General features: G+C 37.0%; 1 protein-coding gene and 1 long non-coding RNA gene across 3 annotated transcripts; both read left to right on the forward strand.

Moving 5' to 3' along the window:
- The first annotated feature begins 4,993 nt into the window (after positions 1 to 4,993).
- On the forward strand, positions 4,994 to 5,536 carry LOC113339671 (uncharacterized mitochondrial protein AtMg00300-like). The gene has a single exon (XM_026584906.1). The coding sequence runs from the start codon at positions 4,994 to 4,996 to the stop codon at positions 5,534 to 5,536; it is 543 nt and encodes a 180-aa protein (XP_026440691.1).
- Positions 5,537 to 13,969: 8,433 nt separating this feature from the next.
- On the forward strand, positions 13,970 to 17,587 carry LOC113339426. Of its 2 annotated transcripts, none has more exons than XR_003355082.1 (5): positions 13,970 to 14,056; positions 14,634 to 14,678; positions 14,833 to 14,963; positions 15,274 to 15,429; positions 17,299 to 17,587. It is a non-coding gene; the product is annotated as an uncharacterized LOC113339426 (long non-coding RNA). The 2 variants fall into 2 exon arrangements; XR_003355081.1 differs by having other exon boundaries at positions 13,972 to 14,056; positions 14,816 to 14,963.
- The last annotated feature ends 5,268 nt before the right edge of the window (positions 17,588 to 22,855 follow it).

The following is a 22,855-nucleotide window of genomic DNA, read 5'->3' on the forward strand; positions in this document are numbered from 1 at the left end:
TGTGTCTGACTCGTGATACAGTTGACTCGCTTGGACTCGGAGGAGACGCGCTCGTGACTAACTCATGTAATGGTTACATGACACTTATCAGAGTTGCTTCATAAGAATGGAGGCAACTAGTCACAATTGCTTTAGTCGAAAAAGGATCAACTTGTCATAGTTGATGCTGTCTTGAAGCAAAGGATGTCCTACATCAGTCCCCCCCCCCCCCCCCCCCCCCCCCTTCTTGAAAGAAAATCACCCTCGAGTTAGCTAATAAGAAGAACTTCATTATATCCGTATATTGCTTTAGGCCTCGAGTTGTCATCACAGAATATGAATTCCTTTCCTCCATGGAAGTAGTAGATTCTATGCTTACCGGTTTACCTCGATCGAACAAAAAACTCATAGCTTTAGAGATCATAAACCGAAACATCCAAGAAATGTGTCTCAAAGCATGATAGCAGTTGTGCTTTAAGTCTCCCACGATCAAGGACAAAAGTCAAGTCACTAGCATTTGTAATAAGAAACATGCCAACAACGACTTCCACGAGTATGTCAATTGACTCGTTCCTTCTCTGATCCAAAATACTTCTTCGGTTGCAGTATCAACATTTCTGTTTTGAAATAATGTCCACCAACCAAGTCTTCTATCTTCTACGTATCGTCTAGCGTCCACGGTGTTGTCTAAAATAGTCGCAAGCAGCGATGCAGAAGTAGGTGGAGAAAACAATGTGGAATAAATTACGTCAAGCAACCATTCCACGTCTTTACTAACAGTTCCAAGAGCACTTATATTGTGTCCACCAAAACGAGTTGTTGCATCAAACATGTTAAAAGAAATGTTCCAAGCTGATTTTATCAGGTCCATGGTGATCAGTGGACCAACATCGCTCCTGGCAGGAAAAACATGTTTACACCTTACCTTAACATGAAGATAATCGTTGATGGTGTACAGTATGCATAGCAATTCATCTCCGTATGATTCAATGATTCTTACCAGCCGAGCAAACATGAATACAACACGTCCATTCTTGAACTTTAGAATAATTAATCCTATCCCCTCATTAGAAATGTAATCAGGGAAAACGATATGTTCACTAATGCTCGGAAAATTCATGACTGGTGCAACAACTACTCCAATAATTACCCCAAATATAAATCCAATCGATGTACTCTTGTTCCATCTTCGATTTAGAAACTTTGCCTGCATCCTTAATATCTTGTAGACCTCGACCAAATCTGATGTCATAAGTAAAAACGAGATGGTAATCATTTCAACCAAACTGGGTGCACCTCCTAATAAAATGTTCTCTTTGACGTTTTCTGACAAGCTTGGTACTTCTACAAGAACTCCAGGAACATTCTCCCACTCATCAAAAAGACCATAGTTCTCGCAACGAAAGCGAAACAAATGTAACTTGCCTCTTTCATATTAATTAAAGAAGTAAATCAGCAAAGCTAAAATGAGAAGAACCGCTTGATTGTTTCCGATCTTCAAAAATAGAAAATTACCCAGTTTATCGGCAGCATAAAATTCTAATTCTTGTGTAAACCTGAACCATATACCACATGCTCGAAAAACAAGCTTTCTTTTATAACTTGTATCTCTCCCGGTTTCAGAATGGGTGTTTGGGTAATCATCACTGTTCTCCAACCATGGTGCATCATTGTGCACGAAATCAATTGCAAACACAAGAACTCTAAACAAACCCGGAAGTAACAATGTGACAGCATCACTCTTTGAGAAACTTACAAATTCAGCAAGCCAACTACATTCTGGCTGAAACTCTCCTTTACAGGCCACTTTTGTGTTCTCTAACAGCCTCCGTACAATAAACCATACCTTTCACTAGGTACCAATAGTTCCAGCGCAGTCACAGAAGGTAGGATGTCATCTGTTGGTGCTAGATGTGCAGCTAACCCACTTATACCTCTTGTCGATCGTAATGAAGCATCATTCATGTAAGTACTATCGTGGGGATAAACTGTCATGTTGTTTCTTAACGTCTCTACAAAATCTTCTGCCGATGATACCCTCTCGGCTTTTGAGAATATACGACCACAAAGTCTTCCAGAGTAGTTCTCAGTAGTCATATTTTGTTGAGATCGACATTCACCCTCGTAGAGATGAATATTAAACAATGAAAAAGAACTTTCATCGATTGATTGAACATGTTCCGCTTTGTTAGGATATACTACGAACGAATTTTGATGGTTAAACTCAACAACCTTACTACGGTTTATATAAGAGATCATACGTGTTTTCTCGTGAATAAGAACTTGATTATTTTCAACCCTCGATAAAACAGGTATATCAACATCAGAAGATACTAAACCAAGTTCCGATTACTTACCATTAAACTCCAAAGAATTATTCGACAGCTCCTTCATCTGATTTATTTCATCCTTTTGATAATTAACTTCCATAGGTTGCGGACCTTCAACAGTCTCCTCTGAAACTGGAACCAACATCACCTCAACATTATCTTGAGAGGTAGTCTTCGTCTCTTCGTCACCAGATGATGTAGCCTAAATATCTCCAGGACCTTTAGACGACGACGAATCATCTTGAGTTGATAACGATACAACTTTATTGTTATGTGATTCCTCCTCTTCGTCGACCAGTTGTTTTACTTCTTCCTCATTAGAGACAACATTCTCTTGTGAAAACAACAAAACTTTTTCTACTTGTTTTTCTTTTTCTTCTTCTGTAGAAGGAAGGTTTTCATTGTCAACCAAGTGAGAAGTGGGTGTTATCTCTTCCTCTGGAACAACAACTTCCATATCATCTTTGTTAACTGACGTAGCTGAAATAGCTATAGAAGCATTAGAAAATGATGATTCCTCTTTAGTTGACAACGAAACTTCTTAAGTAGAAGACGAAACTTATTTATCCTGAATTTCATCTTTATCAACATCCATCTCCTTTGTGTTAACTGAGGTTGTCGAAACAACTATGGGATCATTAGAAGATGATGAGTTCTGTTGTACTTCTTTTTCGTTTAAAACAACGTTCTTTTCATGACGAACAGATAGAAGCTTATATTTACGGTCAAATTCAGCCATTTTTTTCCTGAATACTTCGTGAGCTTTTCTCTTAACTGATGTTGCCGAAAAAGGTTGATATACTGGTTTAGATTTAGCCAAAGCAATCTTAGATTTTTCACGTTTAGCGATAGCAATCAGATAATCTTCAAGCTTCTTCAAAACTTGTTGTTTTTCTTCCATGGAAATACGAAGTTCTTTTTTTCTTATTCTATATGTGTAGTACGGAACATCCCTATAACGAATCTCCAAATATTCTTTGGCATAGTCTCCCAGACAATTTATTAATTTTGATCGAAGCTTCAGAAGATCGTCCATAGTTATTTCCTTCATTATCAAAAACGTAAAAGAAAACTCGGTTTTTTTGTTTAGGGTTTGAGTTGCGGAAGCGGGTTTAAGGATCTATTTCTAGATAAGAATCTAAAAAATCTGAATTCTAATACCAACTAATGTAGAACATGTTAAGAAGAAGGAAATACGGAGATTGCAGGTGATACGAAGAGACGAAATAGATATGAATAAGATGAAATTGATAAAGAGATTAAGAAAAGATAAAAGAGAATTCGTATTAACAAATAATAAGATTGATAATAATATTGTTGATAAAAGATTGTATCTCTTAAACAAGAAGGCTTAGCCTTTATATAGGTTCTACAAGAACCGACTAAAAGAAAGAAAAGGAAATTCTAATTAAACTAGGAAAGTAAAATACTTGCAAAGCAAGTAAACGAGACAAAGTTGATTACAGAATGGGATCAACTTATCAGAGTTGCTTCAGAAGAATGGAGGAAACTAGTCACAGTTGCTTTAGTCGAAAAGGGATCAACTTGTCATAGTTGATGCTGTCTTGAAGCAAAGGACGTCCTATATCAGAATGATTTCAATCTATGGAGGCTAAAGCTGAGGGCTTTTTTGGTACAGCAAGGTTTGGTGAAAACTTTGAAATGGAAAACGTCTCTAGTAACAACATTGACGGATGAAGCAAAGGAAGAACTCATGGAGAAAGCACATGGATTAATTTTGTTGTGTTTAAGAAATGAGGTCTTGATAGAAGTTGCGAAGGAAACGACTCCGGACGAGCAATGGAACAAGTTGGAAAAAAGGTACATGACTAAATTCGTGACTAATCGTCTTTATCTTAAGAAGAAATTACATACTCTTAGAATGCATGAAGGAATGTCTATTATAGATCATATTGATGTTTATAATAAAATTCTCTTGGATTTGGAAAATATTGATGTCAAAATTGAAGATGAATACCAAGCATTAGGTTTGCTTTTTCCTTACCACCATCTTATGATAACTTTGTTGATACCGTAATGTATGGAAAGAATACAATTTCCATGGAAGACGTTAAGACGGCTTTGAACTCTAAGGTGTTAAAGAACACGGGTATTGATGGTAAAGATAATTCGGGAGATGGGTTGTTTGTAAGAGGAAGTGGAAACCAAAAGGGTGGATTTGATGGGAGTAGATCAAAGTCAAGGTCTAAATTTAAATCCGGTAAATTCTATTGCTTTCATTGTAAGGAACAAGGGCATTTCAATAGGATTGTCCAAAAAGGAAGAATCTTGAGAAAAATACAAACCAAGGCACCACGGAAAACGTTGAAGTAGAAAGTGATGATGGAACAGTTCTCACGGTTTATACCGAAAGCTCGGATAATGGGTGGATTCTTGATTCGGGTTGTACTTTTCATATGTGTCCTCATAGAGAATGGTTTTCTACTTATCAAGCTCGAGAAGGTGGAAGAGTTCTTATGGGAAACAATGTCACTTGTAAAGTGGTGGGTGTAGGTACAATTAAAATTAAGATGCATGATGGTATTGTGAGGACTTTAACCAAGGTTAGGCATGTTCCGGATTTGAGAGGAAATTTGATTTCTTTGGGTACACTTGATTCAAGCGGCTGAAAGTATCAAAGTGAAGGTAGAGTTATTCGTATCTCAAAAGGAAGTCTTACAATCATGAAAGGTACAAGAGTAAATGGTCTTTATACACTGCAAGGTACTACTGTAACAGGTGATGCAACTGTATGTTCTTCAATTTCAGAATATGAGACTACCAAGTTGTGGCATATGCGGTCAGGGCATATGAGTGAGAGGGGGTTGGATGTTTTGAGCAAGCAGGGATTGCTTTGTGGTCATAAAACTGGTAAGCTTGATTTCTGTGAACATTGTGTCTTTGGGAATCGATGTAGAGTTATGTTTAGTACAACTATTCATAACACCAAGGGTATTTTGGATTATATTCATTCTGATCTTTGGGGTCCTTCTCGGGTGGAGTCACATGGTGGTGGTAGATATATGTTGACATTCATTGATGATTTCTCAAGGAAGGTATGGGTATTCATACTTAAACACAAAGATGAAACTTTTTTCAAGTTCAAGCAATGGAAGACTATGGTTGAGAAACAAACCGGAAGACAAATCAAGTGCTTGAGGACAGATAATGGTTTGGAATTTGGTGGGGGTGAGTTCAGTGAATCTGCAAGGAGCAAGGGATTGTGAGACACCGCATAGTCAGAAAAATATCACAGCAAAATGGTATTGCAGAAAGGATGAACAGAACCATAATGAAGAAGGCACGGAGCATGCTCTCCCATGTTGGGTTATCAAGGAAGTTTTGGGACGAAGCCGCAAACACATCATCTTATTTAGTGAACAGATCTCCATCGACTTCTATTGAGTGTAAGACTCCAAATGAAGTTTGGACAGGTTCACATGCTAAGTATGAAGACTTGAAGATTTTTGGATGTCCAGCCTATGTTCATGTGAATGAGGGGAAGCTAGAGCCTAGAACAAAGAAGTGTGTATTTCTTGGGTATGCAAAGGATGTTAAAGGCTACAGGTTATGGTGTCCTCAAGAAAGATCAAACAAGTTTCTTATTAGTAGAGATGTGAAATTTGATGAGCAGTCGATGTTGAGGCCAAAGAAAGAAGAACTATATAGAAGAGTTGAGGAGAGTGTTGGTGATAAGGTGGAGCTAGGTGACAAGATGGACCTTGAGATACAAGTTCAAGGAAAAAATGAGACTGTTGTTTCTGGTGAGGATGATCAGGAAATTGTGCAAGAGCCGGCCCAGGAATATGAAGCACACGATCATCAGTACAATCTTGCTAGAGACAGAGTGAGGAGGGAAATCAGACTACCTCAGAGATATGGCCATGCTGATTTGGTTGTGTATGCACTTGCAGTGGGTGAGAGCATAGATAGGGATGAGCTAAGAACCTATGAAGAAGCAATCAGTGGTGAAGAATCAGCAGAATGGGGAACTTCTATGATTGAAGAAATTGAGTCTCTTGACAAGGATGTCGTTGAAGAGGAAAAATAGCTATGCTTAATATTCCTACATCGGACAAACCTGCAGACATGTTGACGAAGCTGGTTCCAAGTATCAAGTTCAAGCATTGCTTGCACTTGGTTGGTGTCAACAAGTGTTGAGAGCCCTTGTAAGGGCTAAGCGAAGACGATGAAGGAAAATGATGAATGGTGATAGTATTCAAGTCAAGGTGGAGATTTGTTGTGTATGCCTTGAATACATGTGTGTATTCGGTTGACCTTACTTCCTTGGACTTGGCCCATAAGTCCATTAGTCTATTATGTAACCTAGGTCATATAAAAGGGGTCTAGGGTTTATAATAGAGAGAGAAACTAATATAATTCTTGAGACACAAAGAGATGGCAGAAACAGATTATTTCTTTTACCGCAGAAGAAATCCCCGAAGGTGAAGAGGTACATGATAATCCATTGATAGTAAAATTAGAAATTAATCCAAAACCGAAAGAAGATGAGGATGATGAAGCTGAAGATTCATGGGAAATTAACAGGATTCTAATCGATACTGGAAGCTCTGTGAACATCTTATTTTATCATACTTATAAAACTATGGTATGAAGAGATGATGATCTTATACCATCAACATATAAGATATATGGTTTTAATGATACTGCCAACAAGCCTAAAGGGGAGGTTACTATGCGAATTCAATTGAAGGGAATATCTTCTGAAATCCTGTTCTGTGTCGTTGACATAGAATCACCCTACAATGCATTAATTGGTCGACCTTGACTACATGGGATTTTAGGTGTAGCTTCAACTTTCCATCAGTGCATCAAATTCCCTCACCCCAGAGGTGTAGGAATCATAAAGGGAGATTGGGTTGAAGGAAAGAGGTGTTACGAAACTGAGGTAGAATCCTGCGAAGGAAGAGCAAACAAGAAGGAAAGTTGGCGACACAAAATCAAAGAGACACAAAGAAGTGAGAGGTTGATGGTTGATGCAATCAAACGAAAAGAAGAAGAGATGTTGCGAAACTAATGCTAGCTCAGAATAAAAAATGGTGAAGATACCACTACCAAGGAAGCAGTAACAGAAAAAACAAAGAAGCAGAGAATGGCAAAGGTAATAAAAATAAGAAATGTATGAATGATTGATTTGTTGCGACACTCTCGCAATAAATAAAATTCTCAAAAATACATTTTATGACAAAATTGAGATTGCGAAATGCAAATACAATATGATGATGTGCGAGAATCTCGCAAAGATAATGAATTCTACAAAAGACAATCAGAGAACAATGACAAAAGAGAAAGGGGCGAACCTTTATGGCGTACACCCTAGTTCGCGAATACAATTTTGCAAGAGGCAAATGTAAGACCTAAAGTACGTCATATAAGGGGGTACCTGTTACATGGCTCAGGGAAAGGCTACACCGCCACCGGAAGCTGAATCATGGAGATTCGAGGTCAATAAAGCCCATCCGGGAGAGGCACCTTGGATTCTCAGCTTAAGCATATAACTTAGGTTGGGCGACTAAGGTAATAAGGACTCTCCCAACGAGTGCGAAATAAGACCAAGGCGCCGAGGTACACGGTTGAGTCAAGAGTGCCAGGGGCGTCTGGAGCGTACCTTGCCATTCTTGAAAAGTCTTGGCTTATACTGCACTCGGCCTGAAGAAAACCCCACTTAGGGTGCAGTCTCGTAACCATAAAACTTATAGGTAAAAGGGATAAGAGGCTGCGAAAACAACTGGTTGTTGTTAAGACCGGATGAGAGGAGCTATACTTGTATGGTAGAAGTACGCCTCCTTGAAGGGGCAACCATGGGGGATATAAGGGCGGCACCCTCCATTAGGGAGATGATAAGTGTCTTAAGACGCAAATGTCATGAGGCTTTTTACTCGCAAGGGTATTAAGGCTTGTCATATTTGTGCGACAATCCTGAAGAGGCAATAATACAAAAGAAAAAGTTAAGGCAAGATCAATGGGTTTTTGCATGAAAGTGCAAGGACGTCCTGCGATTTTGTCGCAATGACAAGAGGTGGCATAATAAGACCTTTAACTAGGAAGGAAAAATAAGACTACACAGGGATGAGATTTTGAAAAGAATCAAAATTCACTTCGCATATGATTGTGAAATTATACATAAACAACTGCGAAGTTGAGGCACAAAATAAAAAAAATCTGCAAAATCTCTCATTTGGATACAAATAACAGAGGCAAGTATGTGAATGAATGAAATTAGAAAATGTTATTTGTCTCCACACGATAGATTTGCGCAAAAATTAAAAAATTAGTGATTATGTTGATTAACCGTATTGCAAGGAAGAATTTTTTTAATGAATGCAAGTCAAAATGAAAGAAACTCATATATTAAGGAATATGGAGAACCAAAAGAATTCGCAAATATACAGAAAGAAAGAATAAATGTACAAGCATTACAGAAGATCAAAGAAAGAAACAAAGACTACTTCTTAGTTGATCCTTCATCATCTTCGTCAGACTTGTTCCCTTCTTCGTCTACATCCGAACTTTTATCTCCATCATAACCTTCATCACCATCAGATTCTTCATCATCAGCTTCGCTATCAGAGATGGTCAGACTAGGAATGTTCTTTGGGATCTCCTTCAAGAGACAAGGATAATCAGAGTGAGGAATACTATGGTCATCACAAACCATTTGAATAGTTTGATTGCGAAAATGCAGAGCGTCGTTCTTAAAGTTCGCAACAGTGATCTTGATTTGATTCTTTAATCTAGAATATTTATCGTTGCGAGAAGAAAGATTCTTTGCGAGTTCTTGTTTTTCAGCTTCAAGTTTCTCAATTCTTTCGCGATATTTACTTTCAGAATCTGCGAGCAAAAGGAAATCAATTAATAACTTGATGAAAATTCATAAGAAACAAAAGATTAGTGAAGAAGAACAGGTAATGACCTTCTCTGTCAGAAATCATATCTCTAATCAAGGCTGTATGCTCAACTTGGATACTAACATTTACACCTAAATGTTTTCTGGCATCGTCTAAGATTTTCGCAGCCTTAGCGAATTCATCCTCATTATTTATAAGAAGACGAGAACGAATTTGGTTTTCTCTCTCGTTAAGCACGGCATTTTGGCGGTTAGCTTCATCACGTTCAAGTTGAACTTCAAGAAGCATTTCTTGGAATTTCTCCAAAGTCTCAGCACCTTGGTTAGAAATACGATCCTTATCATATATGAGACCGCTAATTTTGGTTCTTAGCTCATTGATTTTCTCTTTAGAATTAAGAAAGAGATGCTTAAATTGGTTGGCTAAGCCTAAACTAGATCTATGGTCAATCTCTAAGAGGCGAAATTTGGATCTCAGTTCATTCAGAGAAAGAGATGAAATTTTATCATTTGAGAAACTATTTAAAGATTTATTAAGATGCTCAAGAAGGGTGTCATTATCCAAGGCATTAGGAAATGAACGAAGAATGGTAGCTTCATCAGAAAGACCATAAATGTCTGCAAAAAGGATCAATCAAATAAGATAAAATAACAGGATGAATGAATGAAGGGAAAAGAGAAAAGTAACATACCATAGAGTTGATTATTAGCTTGCTGAAGACTAGAGATTTTATTCTCGTGCGAAGAAGAATCAATTTCTAGTTGTTTATTCTTCTCGCGAAGACATTTGACTTCAGCTTCCAGTTCCTCATTCTTTGTACGAAATTGAAGATTCTTCTTTTCAAGAATTTCGCGTCTCCTCTCCAGATCTGAGGCAACAGCGAAAGAAGCTTTTCCAGCCTGCGAGAAAATGTAAAAAATATTAAAATAGAAAGAGATTTTGAGTTATAATAATGAAGAAGTAAAAGGAAGAAACCATACCAGACTATTAAGAGAATGCAGGAAGTTGGGAGTCGCCGATCTAGAAACTCCACGAAGAGAATTATCACCATCCAATAAAGGAACATCGCAAATCGTAGCGAGAGATTTGCAGGTATTAGTGAATTGACTATCTCCCATTCCTTGCCAAGAATCAGAAAAGAGGCCAGAGAGCTTAGCCATAGAAGATTCAGATGGAGAATCTTCATTCGCAGCAAGGTCATCATTATCCTCATTATCCTCATCACTCTTGGAGTTTTCATGAGAAGGAATATTTGAAGGAGAGGAAGAACGGATTTTTCTCTTCTTTGAAGGAGGAGCAGTTGGTTTTTCCCTACGAAGAGCACCTTTGCCTTTATCACCAGTCTTCGCAATATTAGCGGGCTTTTCTATTTCAGCAATAATCTTCACACACAGATAGAAATAAGAAATAGAGGCAACAGTATACTGTTTAAAATCATAAGAGAATATTTCTTACCTCATCTGTGTATGAGCGAAGAGCTAACAAGGTACTAGCCTTCCCAGTCCTGTGATAGTTATCTTTCAGTTTCTGGATCTGTAGAATGTCGCAAGAATCAGCGAACAAAAGAATAAAGACAAATAAAGAAATATAAAGTGGGTGAAACTGGAAGAGACATACCTCTTTCTCCTTCTCGGGCCAAGAGAATACCCAAGGTTGATAAGAAGCGAGATTCTCAAGAAGAACATTTGACCCAGCAATGTAAGGTCCTTTCAGCATCAAGGGAAAAACACACCATTTATCATCTTTGGATTGGCGAGGAGTTGTGTTCTTACCAGAGTGCCAATCAATGTCTTGCATGAGTATTTTATCTTCATCAATATTATCTTTCCTTTTCAAGAGAATACCCCAGCGAGTATTCTCTTTCTTCATGGATATTAATTCATAGTTTTCGAAGAAATTCGCTAATGTATATTTCTCAGCGACTATCTCTAGATCTACGAATTTAGGATCCCTAAGCTCTTTGGAATAAAGAGATCCTTTACCAGCACCACAGTTAGCGAACACCAGCATCACACGGATGCAATCCCCACTCAATTGGAAGATAGCTCACGAAAATCCCGAGAGAGCGAGAATTTCATAGAACAGAGGAATATCTGGGTCATAAAGAGGAATGGGGAGACTGCGAGAATTTGACCTAGCGAAACTATGATTGATTGATCATCACAATGTTTATCAGAGAAAAGTTTTATAGAAAGAATAGACTTGGCACTTTCACCAGGAATGGTAGAAAGTGTGAAACCTTTCTCAGCAAGATCTTTTTGGACGTCTTTTAAGGTTTTCTCATGTTTTTGGCCACTTGGAGGCATATTTGAATATAGAGTATGGGAATGGATGAAAAGTAAGAAGATTTCCTGGGAAGAATTACAGTAGCAGAACTTACGGAAGAACAATAGAGTTGCAGAGATGAGAGAGTAAAAAGAGAAAAGAAAGTAAAAAGAAAATGGAAAGAAGAGTAAGAAGAATATATAAAGAAGATTTTTTTTACTCGAAGAAATAAACACCATTAATACGAAAAGACGTGAGAAGTTGAAAAGCAGCGGTTACAGAAGACGTGTCAAGAAATAGATGGAAGAAAGGATACGTGTGATAAATGCAGAATAGGAAGAGATGGACAGTTGCGGGATTTCTCACATCATTCTCTACTTCGCAGGGAAGATATGAGAAGAGGCAAGATGTAGGATCAGAATCTCGCAGCAATAATGCCTCAGCGAAATTATGAACAACACAACACAGCAATGTCGCAGAACAACTTCAGAAACGAAATAATAAACAACGTCAGCTAAATCATGAGAAAAATGTGATGGTCCTGCGAAAATTAGAGAGTTTGCGAGATTAACATTTGTAAGGATGCGAGAATGTCGCAAGTCATATCCGAAAATAAAGGACAGATTAGATGTCATCCACTATGTAATTCCCTATAAATAGCCGCTCAGTTATAAAGGAAAGGAAAGAGATCTTTTCTGAGGGAGAAGCAAGTAAATAGGAGAGAGAAAATCTAGAGCAGTGGTTATTCTTGATTCCTTTATCTTTTCTTATAAGATTGTTCAAAAATTCATTAATAAAATTAAAATTATTAATCTAAAATGAGATGAATATTAATGAAATTTTGTGAGGGGTGTAGTGTAGGATTTCCTACAACTACACCACCTATTAGGTACGGAGGGAGTACTAATTACTAAATAACAGAGATGCAGAGTTTGTGGATGTAGTCAGGTGCAGTGAGTTTGCAGAGATTAAAATATTAGTAATGAATCTAGTCATTTTGATTTACATTTTCAGTAACATTGTCTAGAAAATCGCAGCTTCAATCAATAATTAACTTACTCAATCAAGTGGTAGGTTTTAAATAGATTTTTGTTTTTTTGGGTCAAGTTAAATAGCACGAATCCCTAACTATCATTTAAGGAAAACATGTAGCTATCTTTTTAATGCTCTACGTTACGGCACGGGCATCCATTACTCGTCGCCATTGTAATGCGTGATTGTGTATGTTAATTTGTTTATGCAGTAGTGTCTTTGAGTTTTCCAATGACACTCTATCAACTTTCAATGTGGCGTTTTGCTACATATGCACTCACAACTTTAACTAATAACTTAATCAAGTGGTAAGTTTAATTAGAATTTTTTTCTTGGTTTAACCTAAATAACAACAATTGCTTAGAGAATCTTCCCTGGTGATGCGGAAACTTCACAGTGATTAATTGCTCGAATGACACAAATCAGTTATGTGTAAGTATGTGTCTTTCTAACATTGCACGGCTGTAAGGTTGAGTCTAGTGGAGGAGGCAAGAGGCTAGTTCAACAGTGTCGCCACATCAAGTAGGAGGAGGGCCCGAGTGTAGTGGTGAGGGACGGAATTTTAATACAGAATCCTCGCCTCAGCGAGGATTCAAACCTTGCCTGCTAGAAAATCCCAAAGCGAGGGAGATATCTTGATTGGTCACACTACACCAAATGGAGTAATTTGTAACACTGAATTGTGACACCCATAGATGTAACAAAATACGTTACACATATTAGTGTGACAAACTGCTTAAGTGTGACATTAATTCATAATTTAATTTTCATTAATTATGTTACACATTTAGGTGTGACTTTTTAATGGATCCGAAAAATATGTTGTATTTTGTTTAACAATTTATTTATTTTATTTTCTTAATATAAGTAAAATTATTTTACATGAAAACCCACAAACCCACGTCCTCTCGCACCTTCCTTCTCGTAGGTTTTAGTCTCGAACTGCAACCCTTGAAAAAACAAACAAACTCCCTTTTCCTGGAAAACCAGTTTCTCGATCTCCCTCTAAGTCTAATCAAGCTCTTGGTATCCAACTCAAAACCAATTGGCAATGAGTGGAGAGGTCCTAAGGGATTATAAATCGCAGGATCTTATATTTCCCAACAATGTGGGACTAATAATCTCAACACGCCTCCTCACGTGTAGCCTCGTTGGGTCTAACACGTGAACAATTAAATCGGGTGACGTAGAGTAAAGGCGCGGTCAAAGACTCGTCGCAAATAGCCTGTCTGATACCATGTTAGATTACGGGCATCCAACTCAAAACCAATTTGCAATGAGTGGAGAGGCCATACAATTATAAACTGCAGGATCTTAGATTGTCCAGACAATGTGGGACTAATAGTCTCACCATAATTCTAGTTTTTCCGGATTAGAAGATTTAGTTGGGGAATCTAATTTTTGTCTAGGGTATATGATGTGCTTAAAATCAATTTTGTTTTCACAGTAAATTAGGGATCCTAATTTTCAGCAATTTTTTTTTCTTTTTTTTTTCAGCAACAAGATCTACAACCTCAGATGATGCTCTTTATGTAATCAATGATTAATGGTATGGTTGCTCATGAATCCATCGGGAAACAGGTTAGGGATTTGCGTTTTTCTTTCAAATCTGATTTCTATCTTTTATTTATTGTATATTACTTCGTTTAAATTCTCTTAAAAAGGGTTCGTTAGATTTGATATTTTCTCATAAGGATCTTTCCGAAAACAACAAAAAATTTGTATCCAAAAGTTAGTTCCTAACCTTCCGTTGAGCCATTTGAAGCTGATACAAATCTTTATACTCACATTTAGATTCATAATATTGATATTCATGGCCATATGGAAATCCTTGGATTTGTAATTAACACATTTTGATAATCTATTGGACCGATACTTTGCGGTATCAATTTGTGTAAAAGTGTTCATGATGTACTCGTTGAAGCTGCTTCATCCAACTTGATTCAAGAGGATGATACTAGCTAGCATTAAGGTTGTGTAATGGTTATTTACTGTTTACTAGTAGTGGTTATGGTGTAGTCTAACACTGTCATGACTGTCTTTTATAGTATATTTCATTAGGCTTGGCTTAAAATTTGATAAAAGAATGGTACTCCAGTAGCACGACTCGATCTGTGTTTCTAACTATAATTAATTTTCCCCTAATTTCCTTTTTCAGGGCTAAGTAAACGTTAAGGATTTCAAGTGTTTTGAATCACATCAGGTGAGTATGATACAACAATATGATTCCTATTATACTTACTTTCCCTGTCTATTTAGCGTTGATTTATATGATATAGAGTCAATTAACTTGTTTGTGCATAAGTTTTGTGTGGTATTATTGCTATGCAAACACTGTAGGTTTGATTTATTGTCAGGTTGAAGGAATTATTCAAGCCGGTTGGGATTCAAATGTGTGGAAAAGTAAAGAATAGATTCATGCTATAGTGGGCGGCTGTGATGATTTTTTTCGATGCCGACTGGAAGCAGAACGAGTTTGACATCCCAGGTAAGAAATTAACAATGAGTTTCTCGTTTTGATTATGTCTGTGCATATAACAATCTTCGTTCTATTCATGGTTGAGAATTTTATCTATGAATATTTCTTATTAGAGTGCCAGTAAGGAGTGGACTGAGCAGCATGAGGTATCCTAGAGAATTTAGCTCTGTTTGCTGTACATACAAGTTACTATATGTTACGTCAGTGTTCATGACACGTGGATCTTAATTTACTCTTCTATGTGTTTATACTTTCCTTCTCATATAATTTGCAGGTTCGAACTGTTGCTTTGCTTATATTATATCCCTTTTCTTTGTAGTGATTGTGATCTCACGACTCTTATATTAATACTCAATTAATTGAGAAGATTATCAGTATTATAGCGATAGCATATCTCAAATGATGGCCACATTTATAGGGAATGAGGATCTCTGAACTTATGAACAGAGTGGTTGCCGTACGACCTAGGGCTCAGGTTAGTTTTTTCTGGCAAAAATCTTGATTCTCATCTGAAGTGTTGAGGCATACAAACCGTGTGACACATAGCACACGGTTTCCCTTTAGAGTTTGTGGTATGTTAGGAAAGTGTCTTTATTTAGAGTTTGATTTTATTAGGTTGGTACTTTGAGTGATTTTCAAGTTTGTGAATAATATAAATAGGCTGTTAAGCCATGAGAATTAATATACAAAATTATTATCAATGTAGACGTTTTATGCTTCTGCGTTTATGCTCTTCTCTCTCTCTCTTGATCGATCTTTAACTTGGTATCAGAGCGGTTGATCCTCATGTCTTCCGCTATCTCTACATCCTCTATTCTTTCCTCCATTTTTTCTCAACCTCGTTTTCTTTTCAACAGTGACACTTCCTTCTCGTTCTTCAAAAAAAAAAAAAAAAAAAAACGTCAATAATCACCAGAATCCTCCATCTCGATAAGGTTCCATCTCCTCCCATTCCTTCCTTCTCGTGTTCTTCTCATCGTGAACAACAGTCAGCTCCATTGTCCCTTTGCTGTCCAACTCGAGCTCAAGTCCATCACCATATTTTGATCAGCAACAAACCTTCATTCTCTTCATTAGTCGTCAACAACATTGTAAACCCACCAGCCCATTAAATCCACAGCCAATCTTCATCGATCTTTATCTTCTATATCTCCATGCACTCAACTCTACTCGAACTCCTCCATGACTTTTGGTTCTCTTTTCTCATCTCCTCGACAGCTTGTCCCATCGTGCAAATATTATTCTTCTGGTCTCCATCAGTTCACAGCAAACATATGCCTCCCGCGTTCTCTTTAGTTTCCAAGTTCCATCGTCCCATCTCTTCTTCTTAACTTCTCTGTTATGTTCTCGAATTATTCTCCGTCAATCAAAAGCAGCAGCATCATTATCCCTGCCAGGCTCAATGATCAATAATGGCTTCGCCACGTCCCTCCTACCAGTAAACTCATTCTCTCTGCGGTCTTGTTCGTCTCTCACCATTGCTTAGCTTTCCGTTCTCTGTTCTCATTCGACAACTTCATCACAGTGCTCCATCTCTGTCATAATCAACTTACCACATGATCGATCTTTAATTTGGACATCATCCTTATCTCTCTGTTCCACTTTCCATAAACTCGTCCCTGTTCTTCCCATCTCGTCACCGAGCTTCTTATCATCTTTGTTTCCTAAGCCCACTTATCTCTCTTCATCACCATTAGTCTAAGCCCATTACCCACCAAGACCACGAAGCCCAAATCGTTCAGCTGCTTCCAGCTTCTCTCGTCCAGCTGCTTCCAATTTTTCACGTCCTCCTACTCGGTCCAGTCCATCTTTAGCCCAGCAATTTTCCTCCATGTCAAGCCCAGCTCGTCCAGCTGCTTCCAGTCCTCTCTTCTCGGCCCAACATTGTCTCAGCCTTACAACTCACGCACAGACGCGCTTCTTCTTATACTTCTCGGGGGTTTATTGGCACCGCACTTCATCAACAACTTTCATGGCCAATCTCATGCGGTTTTTCCAATCCCCATGAGATTGAGGGAGGGTGTTAAGGCATACAAACCGTGTGACACCAAGCACACGGTTTTCCTTTAGAGTTTGTGTTATGTTAGGAAAGTGTCTTTATTTAGAGTTTGATTTTATTAGGTTAGTACTTTGAGTGATCTTCAAGTTTGTGAACAATATAAATAGGCTGTTAAGCCATGAGAATTAATATACAAAATTATTATCAATGTAGACGTTTTATGCTTCTGCGTTTATGCTCTTCTCTCTCTCTTGATCGATCTTTAACTTGCAGTACATATTCATGTTTGCTCCCAGTTCATACTTGTTTACTTTTTAAGTCCTTATACTTTTAAGTTATGTGCAGGAAGACCATCAGGAACACCTACATCTACAGATCCCTCTGCTACACCATACATATTCTAAATCGTATTTGGAAGTACTGACGATCTACAGCTGCCCTGCTAAGCGGAAAAAGCGAACAAGGATATAAGCATTTGTCTATGCGCTAATGGTCAAGTTCGTTATTAAGATATTGATAATTAGGTTATTACAACGAAATAATGGTCTAAACTGCACTGATATGGTATGATCATTTTGTTGTAATACTATATGGTTTTCAATTTGTGGCACCGCCTTGTTTAGTGTTGAGTATGTGCAGGATATTAGTCCATTTGGAAACATATTTCTTTTTATTAATATAAATTTTATTGGGTACTCTCTTATAAAATTGTATACATATTTTCGTGGATTTTGGGGAAAATTTAACAATATGGTGGACCGGGCATAGTCGGTGTACGTATCCAGAACAGGGTGAGGGAATAAAAATAAATATATATATTTTTTAATGGTTGTCTGATTTGTGACACTAATATATGTAAGAGATTTGACATATTTTTTAGTGTGATTTTAATTAATTAAAGTCACACTTATTAGTGTGGCTACTGGTGTGTAACAAAAGAAAAACACCATATTTATTACACGTATAAGTGTGACATTAAATAAGAAGTCACACATATTTGTGTAACAAAACGCCTGATTTGGTGTAGTGTCAATGCCAGTTGAAGCGAGGACCACATTCTCGCCTCATCTTCTCTCCTCCATTCTACTGTTTTCAGAAGAAAAGTTTGCGTTACAACAATCACATGGTAACTTATCGATTTGGTGTTTATGAATCCGGTTAAGGGGTTTTGTGTAGAGACAACTTTTGATCCCATGGTATCTTATTGATTTGATTTAGAACACTAATAAAAAAAAATATGTTTTGAATCAAAAACCTAATTTTTTTTATTGTAGTAATTGTGTTGATTTATTCTTTTGTTGTTTTATGTTCATAATTATAGGTTGATGGTTGATTGATGTATGTTCTGGTAGTATGTTGATGATCAATTTCATTTGATTTAAAGTATTGTTGTTAGGGTTCCATGGAGAAATATAGGGAATTTAGATTTCTATTTTTATTTTCAATTTAGATGAAACTTGATAATTGTAATTGAAATTACGAGGGTACCCAAATACACCATGTTTATTCGTTTCAAACTATATGTATGATTCCAAGTGTGATCATCTATGGACATAGTCGAGACGCAACAACAAGGTATTCACTTGCCAACAATTATGATACAAGACTGATTGACTATAGGATCAATGTCAAGTGATTAGGATTTAACGTACAAGTGTTATTTATTTTATTATAATAAAACAATATTATAATGCGGAAGTAAATTAAATGAGACAATAAGATTTTGTTAACAAGGAAACCGCAAAATACAAAGAACAAAACCAACTTTGTATAGTTGAGACCAAGTAATCTACCCCTAGTTGCTTAGTTCTTTCAGTGTTAGAGCATTGCTCGGTCGAACTCACAAGTGTTGCTATCTCATGCTTGTTCTCAAATTTAGTTGACAAAACTATATCTTGATTTCTAGTCTACAATTAGTTAAGCCTCGGATTAGGATAGAAATGCAGTTGAGAAACGGATATCATGGCAGTCAACATTACGTTCTACCGTTTAAAGGCGAAGAACAACCGAAACTTTTGGAGAACTTCTTCAACAAAAGGTAAGTGAAGACTGAACCACCTATTTCTCAAGTTATATTCATCTGATTGTCTATGACGTATACCCATGCTCTTCCAATACTCTCCAAGTGGCCCAATGTACTCTCCCCTGTTTTCAGAACAAAGGAACTTCAAGGTTCTACCTGTTTCTCTTTCCACCATGATGTGAAACATCTTGAACACAGGAACAACATCATCTTTGGTCTTGATTGCATATGACCAAACTTTCCTTGAAGCATCATCTATGTAATTAACAAAGTAAAAAGCACCACCAAGTGTTTTGACCCTTAAAGGTCCACATACGTCAGAATGAACAAGATCAATAATACCATAATTGCGCTTGGGTAAAGATTTTTGAAAAGAAACTCTAGTTTGTTTACCAACTAAACAACAAGTGCACTTACCCAATTGCATACCTTTGGACTTTGGAAAAACTTGTCTTTTGGTGAGGATTTAAATTCGCTTCTCAGTAAGATGACCAAGTCTTCTATGCCACAACTTGGAGGTTGAATCTTTTTCAACAACATTCAACTCACCTTTCAACACCTTCACTTGTGTGTTTATACAATGTGCCCCATTTCCTTTCTCTAGCAATTACCATGGAGCCCTTGGTTAGCTTCCATTTTCCATCACCTAATTGATTGTTGTACCCTTCATCATCTAACACTCCTGGTGATATTAGATTCAAACAAAGATCTGGTATATGTTGCACATTTCTGAGAACCAATGTACAGCCAACACTTGTCTCAACCTTCACATCACCCATGCCTACAATTTTCGAAACACCATTGTTTCTCATTCTGACTGAACCAAAATCACTAGCCTTGTAGGAGGTAAACACCTCTTCTCGAGGAGTAGCATGATAGGATGCACCTGAATCTACTATCCATCCTGAATCGGAAACTGCATAACTCACACATACATCATTAGAATCATAGAATGAAGTAATATCACTACTTGTTACCAAAACTGTAAGATCATTGACTTGTCTGTCATTTACATTCCTTTTCCTTGGTTTTTACTCTTGTTTCCTGCATTCATTTGAATAATGACCATTCTTATAACAATCCACGTCTTCTCTAGACTTTGATTGGCCTCTTGACTTGTCACGATCAAAAGCTTTGCCGCAAGCAGATTTCTGATCATATAATTCCTCTAACTTTTTCCACAAAGAATATGCTAGCTTTTCAGTAGACACATGATGAATAATATAATCATCAACCCATTGTAGAATGAAACTAACAACTTTACGATTACCAACACTCTACACTTCATCTTCTATCTTTTTAGGCTTTACTCCCATGCTCTCTATTGGACCATAGAGATCTTCACAATATAACCAATCTTCCATCTTCGCCTTCCATATCACATAGTTCTCACCGGTCAAAATAACCATTATATTAATAGTGCTAGCTTCCGTCATTACACAGGATTAGCTCAACCCAAAAGCTATGATACCACTTATTGGGGGAGGTTTACAAATCCGAGCCGCTATACGCAATACGAAAACTATACAAGCAATGAAACACAAATGCGGAAAATATACAACTACGACGATATAAGAAGCAATCACATAACACCAAGGATTACGTGGAAAAACCGCTCCAAGGTGAAGGGTAAAAACCCACGGGAAAATCTTCCACTATAATGAATAATGGGTTCTCTCAATTTGGGGATAACAACAACTTCAAGGTGCATATAGCACTTGGATAACAAATTTTTCTAATTACACTCACCACTAGGGTGGATCAACAATTTATTCACCTAAATAGGTAAGGTTCACAATCAATTGACAATGGGATAATTGGAGTTTAGTACTTAGGTTTTGACCAACACTAGGCTTTGGTCTAACATTTGTCCAATGTTAGGGCTTGGTACTTGGACTGGACGTTGACCCAAGTTGACTATAATAACCTGACTTTAATTAATTTTGTAAAATAAAAAAATGTACAATATACTGAGTTTACAAATCTAGACCTGAAGTTGATCTAATATCCAACGTTGGAAAAAATAAACAATAAATCTACGGCTCAGATGCAACAAACCAATTAACGTTAATACTTAGCTCTTCTTCCTCCGCCTCCTTACCCAACTCATCTTCTTCCTCGGCCTCAATTCCGGATCTCCCACTCGTATAAAATTAACATCCATGATACAGTATACATCTCAGTTAGAGGTTAGAATCGAATTCAAGGTTCGTTTACTAGGTATTGTTTCCTTTTCTTCTTTCTACTTTAATTTGTTTCTGTTAAGTTGATCAATCAAGTTTCCCCGAATTCTATCTAGAACAAAACCGTCGCAAACTCCATTTACTTTTTCTGATTACTTCAATCACAAAGCCATTGGATCAATTACTCTCCCAAATCAAAACCCCAATTTCAATAAATAGAAACCACAACTTCTGAATCAAGCAAAACCCTAGTTTAGTGATTCAATCAACATTTCAATTTCATTAAATTGAAACCTAATTTTTGAATCAAACAAAATCATTATTTACCGAACTGAACAAAACCCTAGTTTACTGATTAAGTCAAATCTCAGTTTCATCGAATCGAAATCAAAACCCCAATTTCTAACCCAATTTTTTTAAATCAAAATCCTAAGTTCTGTAAATAGAAACCCTCTAAGTTGTTATTTTCTTAATTACCCTACATATATAATAAGATGTGATGGTATTTCTTTTCGATGTGATTGATATTTCTAGTTAAGAGATGATGAAATTAAAATAATATTGATGTTTCTCTGCTATTAGTAGAATGAAGCTGTGATGATGTTTTTGTTGTCGATTTGATTGAAATTTTGAATGATATTTTTGAGTAGAAGGTCTGGTGGACATTAAGTTAGTTACTCCGGTGTGGAAATTTCATGGTGATATACATAGTGGTTGCAATGGTAGTGACAGAGAGTTAAAAATGGTGATGGACCGATGGCGGCGATGGATTTGGAGAAGGATTAGAAGATAGGTTCCTTGCCTTGTATGGTTTTGATGTAAATGTTACAAAATTAAGGGTATGATTTATTTTTTATTTTTTATTTTTATTTTTTTGATGCATAATTAAGGGTATGATTGTAAACTGGTTTGGTAATTTAATTTAATTTTTTTTAGAAAGTTTTAATAATTTCTAGACAAAAGTTAAGATTTAAAACAGTCAACTAGGGTCAACGTCCAGTCCGAGTATCAAGCCCTAACATTGGACAAATGTTAGACCAAAACCTAGTATTGGTTACAATCTGAGTACTAAGCTCCAATTATCCCATTGACAATGACAAGAGTAACAGATACTTATTATTAAGGTTTGAACAAACCCTAAATTTTTTCCCTTTTGAAAAGATGTGGAAAGTGATAAATCAATCTTCACCACACTAGCCAATAGATCCTTAATTAAGAACCCTTTCTTCTTATTCGTCGAAGATAACAACTCAAATCTCACAAAAAAAAAATGATGGTTTAACATTTCTCTCTAACCGACTCTCTCTCTATGCCTCCTTTCTTCTCTCACAACTTCAGAAAATAAACTCGCGAAGAAAACATCTCCTGATGCCATTTTTAAACCTAACAAGAACACTTTTTAGTTGACTCTCATGTTGGACCATAAGTTGTGACCGGCCCGACAAAAAGGTAGGACCAAATACGAAATAAAAGAGAGTATATAGGTGCTAGAGATAAAGAAAAACATTGAATACCGTAAGCCGGCAGTATTTTCCGGATCTAAATATCTATATCTCAAAGATACTGATCCAACGACCCTGAAGCGTGACTTCATATTTGCTGTCCCGCGAGCGCGCGTGACAACAGGACTCGCATGGGAATTGCAAATGGGTTACGTTGAGCTAACCCCATTAATGAGACCCATCCGTTTTATCAT

The sequence above is a fragment of the Papaver somniferum genome, unplaced genomic scaffold, assembly GCF_003573695.1.
Source record: "Papaver somniferum cultivar HN1 unplaced genomic scaffold, ASM357369v1 unplaced-scaffold_21, whole genome shotgun sequence".
NCBI classification, from domain to species: Eukaryota; Viridiplantae; Streptophyta; class Magnoliopsida; order Ranunculales; family Papaveraceae; genus Papaver; species Papaver somniferum.